A 5371-nucleotide genomic window follows, 5' to 3' on the forward strand; every position below is an offset into this window, starting at 1 on the left:
TGGCTCTAGACAGCTATTAATGCGACCTCGCCAGATATAATAAAAATATTAAGATATAAAGGGAGTTTGTTATTTATATACACAAAATAAAACATATATTTTATATGCGGCCCAAGACAATTCCTCTTTACTTAATGTGGCCCAGACACGCCAAAATATTGGACACTCATTCCTTAGATAGAAAATCAGGGATCAAAAACTTGCTTTATGCTTCCATTTTTTTTTCATATGGTTCAAACACTCAAAATACTGTAAGCTTTAGTCCAATGGAGCAAAGCAAACTGTTTCAAGATTTGTTCTCTTAAAGCACAGCCAATTTGGAATTTTCAAATGCAGTGTGCTTATTGGAACTGCTTAGATCCAAATTAAAACAAAAAAAAATGTTTACTACAAATTTTCTGCATACCTACAAATGAAAAGTTAACACCATGGCATTGTTTTTGATTAAAGAATTACAACTTACTTCCATTGTTTCCAACTATAAAATTGACATTGGATCCAAACTTGAATGGCCCCAACATAGAGTGGCACATGAAATTCTTCAACTGGATACTTTCAATTATTCCAACTTCCCCTGAGACCTAGGAGTACATCAGAAAGACATTTTAATTGCTAAAAAAAATCCTGATCACAAATTTCTTCTACACAAGCTGAGAAAGCCCCGAAACCTCACAATGCTGACAGCACAATGTTTGAGTGATTCTGAAACCCTGTGGTACTAAGATTTCTAAAATAACTGAATGTATGTGACCTCCTCTAAAAAAACCTAATGACTTCTTTGGTATTAGAATTGGGCAAAAATAAATATATCACTTATTTTTAATTTGTGCATTAGAGAAATTATTAAAATTTGTAGCATAGCAACTGCTTACTATATGCTTATACAGGAAACTGTGAAGCAAAGGCTAAAGTGTTTTGTCAGCAATCACACTTTCCCTCCACAAGCCTTATATTTTTTTTGGGGGGGGGGGAACTGTATTCCACCAGGAATGCCCAATACAGAGTTTAAAAATCCCTATTGTGGCAGGAACCTTGGAAACAATTCTGTCTGATTGTGTTTTTCAACATATACATGGTTACAACAGTTGACCTTTCATATGTAACTCTCAAACAGAAATATTAGAGCTTTCTAATTTTCCTTTTATCTGGCACTGTAATCCTCAACATTTTTAAATTTTTGAGAATACTGTATGTCAAGTCTAAAAACATATCATTCTATATTGCTTTTTCTCAGATTGCTTTTTAAGGCTCCATAATCACTAGTATACTCTTAAAGCCTTGAATACAGCTCTAAAGGTATCTTCTAAAAATGTCGATGCAATTTTAATGTGAGCTAATTAGATCTAGTGGTTAAGGCTAGAAACCAAGAGACTATGAATTCCAGTGATGCCCCAGTCATAAAAGCTGGCTCGGTGACTTTAGCCCAGTCACTTTCCCTCAGCAGATGTCAGGTTTTGGCAACAGGCAGATAACCAATATATCAACAGTCAGTTGATCTGAAAAATGCAGACCTTGAACTTGCGAGAAAATGCTAGGAAGAGAAAAATGATGTTTTTAATAGAGTTTTAATGTGAAAAAAAAATGAGGAAATGAAATCTATAGAATAATCATAAGGAAATTTACATTAACAAAATGTAGTTTTTTATTTTGCCCTGCTGGCCCCATGTTCAGAGTGTAACTCTCAGCATGGCATTCAAACACCAATTATACACAATTTCCAAAATTCAGTTTAGTCTAGATTTCTGTTAAAATTTAATGCAGACAGTCAAGGCTAAAACCAAAGCCAAAAAAACAATGGCATGACCCAGATTGTTGGGGGCAATACACTGACTCTGTAAACCGCTTAGAGAGGGCTATAAAGCACTGTGAAGCGGTATATAAGTCTAAGTGCTATTGCTATTAAATACCAGCAGTTGAATCCTGGCATTTAATGCCACTGATTGTCATTTTTCTCAGTTCAGCTGATAACTAATTAAAACATGAGTGATGATTTTGCACAGTATGCACAGACATCATCATCATCATAATGGTAACGTTGGAAGGGACCTTGGATGTCATCTAGTCCAACCCCCTGCTCAGGCAGGAAACCTTATACCATTTCGGACAAATGGCTGTCCAGTCTCTTCTTAAAAACCTCCAGTGTTGGAGCATTCACTGCTTCTGGAGGCAGGTTGTTCCACTGGTTAATTGTTCTAACTGTCAGGACGTTTCTCCAACTCTGTACGCAAGTACCTAAGTTACAGAACCTGCTCTTTGACACTGTCATAATGCATATATTGCCCCAATGCCTGTACTCGCATGGCTAATAGTGAAGCATATTTAGAATTTTAATTTAGTAACTGGAGAATCACAAGTTGCTCGCTGCTGAATCAAAATGTATAAAAAATTGAAATGGATGATTAATTTGATGTCTAATCACTTCACCAATTAAGGTTTTTTTTAACGCTTAAGATTGTTGTTTCATTTTTCCTTTCAAGAAGTTTCAAAATTATATTATTGCACTTATAGCTTACCGGTTGCAAATCGGAGCTACTTTCACTCTGTAGCTGTGAGCATTCGTCACTAAGGTCTTCATCAGAGCTATCTATGAATTCTTGCCTAGCTCTTTTGTTGGATACTGGTGTTGAAAAACGGTCTTCTTTTCTTTTTGCCATCACTAAAAGCAAAAATTGAATAAAAGTTATTTCACTCCATGCATAACTGTAAAAAAACCCGGCAGAATGCAGCTAAAGGTAATACAATTGATCTGAGTGGAATAAGTTTAAGAACTGCTATATAAATGCTGAATTAAAATTAAAGGCTCCCTGTAGTGTTTAATTCTGGCTGTATAATTCCCAGTGAGGGAAAGATCAGGAATTATTCTGAAAGAATGAAGAGAAATACACTTTAATTACATTTTGTTAAACAGAAAAGTCATAAATGTAAAGAAAAAGTCTTTAAAACAATTAAAGAACTATGAATCGGTATGCATATTTTGTGGTAGCGGCCCCCAAGTGGTCAACTTATATTCCCCCAAGAGAGAGTCACGCCTGAAATTTGGCAGTAAATAATTCTGTCTCAGCAGCATAATTTAAATAATTTTCTTCAGATTTTGGAGGAGGTCTCACTCAGATTTTCACTTTTAAAATGCACTTAAATACACACCAAAACATTTTTAGTAAGGGAAGGGATTCACTATTTTGATTTAAAAAAAATGCCTTACTCCTATTTCTGTTAAAATCCTCTAAAATAAAATAGTTTAATTTTTTGAAAACGGCCAACAAATGTCAGCCATACCACTTCTTGTGATATTACTAGATAGTCTGCAGCTCTCCAAGACTTCAGAAAGCTAGGTTTGGTACCCAGTCCCTCCGAACTGTCTGCAACTTTTATAGTCAGCTTCATTTTCAATATTTGAAAACTTATTATATTTTTATAATATGAAAATGTCTCGCATCAGTCATAATTCCATTCGCAATTTGTTTAATTTTCTTAATTAAACTGCATTAATACAGCTTTATTTCTCAGTCTCTTGGGGCGTTTTGGATGGGCTAATTTTTTTTAGAGGACTTTGGCTTCCTTTTTAATTATTCTATTACGTTTTAGTTTGATTTATAAAGATATAGATTGATGCTTTTATTGAATATCACCTTTAAAATGGACAGGATGATTACTTCTAATAACTAAAAATTGACAGAAAAACTCATAATTCAACTTTCAAGTTGAATTCAACCCCTGTGATTTCACGAACACGTCCATATAGTTTTCTGGACAACAAATAGAAACAAGCTGCATATTTCCTCAACTTTCCTGTCTAGTTTTACAGCACTAGTTCTCCTACTACTCCTTAATAGTGTCTCATCCAAGTATTAACTAACCCCAACCCTGATTAGCTTCCAACACTTGTTATTTTCAGTTGGGCACGGCCATCTGCTAACAGCCATATAAATGGAATTAAATGAAGCTTATATTATATTATGGCATAGCCTAAATATACCACCCCCATTACAACAAATGGAACTATTGGAAATCTGACATTATACTGCTTTTTCGTGTTACTTGGTCCTTTAAGAGTTTAGGAAATCCCCACCTCAGAATGTCTCAAAAAGGCTTAACCGGAGGGGGGAGAGGGAGGGTCAAAAAATCCAAACCCTTTTAAAATCCATTCCCCAAATTTTAAAAATGGTTTTACTTGCTTTAAATCACACCTTTCTCCTGCTGAGAAAATTTCCTTTGTAAGGAAAAAAAGATGGAAGCTTGTTTTCATTCTTTCAAAAAAAAAAAAAAAAAAACCATTTCCACTTCCGTCCTACCAGGCGGCAACTAGCTCCAATCAGGACGCGCAACTGAAGGGCCAGTAAACACCACCAGAAGCCGAGGCTCATTCATTTTTACTCCCTAAGTTTGATCGTGGTTTACTTCTAGTGTATCTGGGTGCAAACTTTTAGAGATGCGAGGGAACTCATTTTCTGCACAGGCGGCAGAGCACAAGCTGAGGAGCCGCGTACCTGAGAAGATTTCGGGGAAAGGGTCCTCTCCCCGACCCGTTTTTCTCAGCCCCTTCTTCCCTCGCCCGAAGCTCTGGCAAAGGCGAGCCTTGGCAGGCAACACCTTTCCCCCATCTTATGCGGCTAGGATGGGCAGAGCCATTCCGCCTGGAGTTCAGCGAGCAGACATATGACCTTTTCTTGCCTTGCCGTCCTCGCACAAGAGGAATTACCCTTCACCTGCAGGGAGCAAAATGCAACTGGAATGAGGACGGAGCTCCATTCCAATCCAATCCCTTGGTTTCTTCGGGCCCATTTTGGATCCAGCTCTTCCCCCACCTCCCAGGCCAAACCCGTTTCCCCAACCCCTTCGGGCACGGCAAGAGGATTTTTGGGACTGTCCTCGGAGGGAGTCCTGAAAAGGCTGCCGTCCTTCGCGCCCTTACTTGGAAGCCTCGGAAAGATTCTGTCGAAATTCCCGTAAGGCAAACCGCCAAGCGCGGGGACCTTCTCCCGCCTCCCACCCTTCTTCTTCCAAAACCCTGCACCGCTCCTCTCGAAGCCCCGCAGCCGAAGCGCGCCTGAATCCTTGGGGCGACTGCCAGGGACGCATGCGCAGTTCCCAACTGCTCCGTCAGTTTCGCTTTCTTAGGCCGATTTGCATGAATGGAAGATGGCTGGCTCTGGCCTGAAAGCCGCCATTGGCGGGGAACGTCGAATTGCGTTCCGCGCCTGGTGATTGGATAGATAGACAAAAGACTCGCGTTCGATATAGTGTCACTTCTCAGAAGAAAACAGATTGAAAGACGCTACTCTATGGTTTCCAAACCTATTTCTATTTCATATCCCGCTGAGAACCAGAAATGACGTAATAATATTATGGAATGTGTTTCCTCTCCGATCAA

At 38.6% G+C, this 5371-nt stretch overlaps 1 protein-coding gene across 4 annotated transcripts in view; it reads right to left on the reverse strand.

Moving 5' to 3' along the window:
* Window positions 1-5064, reverse strand: part of SMC6 (structural maintenance of chromosomes 6) — a 42851-nt gene extending 37787 nt beyond the window's left edge. Inside the window, exons 1-4 of one of the 4 annotated variants that reach the window (XM_039369317.1) lie at window positions 4913-5064; window positions 4488-4706; window positions 2514-2656; window positions 464-581 (exon numbers count right to left, since the gene is read on the reverse strand). In XM_039369317.1, coding sequence (XP_039225251.1) covers window positions 464-581; window positions 2514-2654 — 259 coding nt within the window. In that variant the 5' untranslated portion in view covers window positions 2655-2656; window positions 4488-4706; window positions 4913-5064. Of the gene's footprint in view, window positions 1-463; window positions 582-2513; window positions 2657-4175; window positions 4261-4487; window positions 4707-4912 lie in introns of those variants that run through there. The other 3 variants (XR_005559863.1, XM_039369315.1, XM_039369316.1) reach the window with 3 other exon arrangements.
* Between the last annotated feature and the right edge of the window lie 307 nt (window positions 5065-5371).

This window comes from Crotalus tigris, unplaced genomic scaffold, assembly GCF_016545835.1.
Source record: "Crotalus tigris isolate CLP2741 ecotype Arizona unplaced genomic scaffold, ASM1654583v1 scf7180000021046.533783, whole genome shotgun sequence".
NCBI lineage: Eukaryota > Metazoa > Chordata > Lepidosauria > Squamata > Viperidae > Crotalus > Crotalus tigris.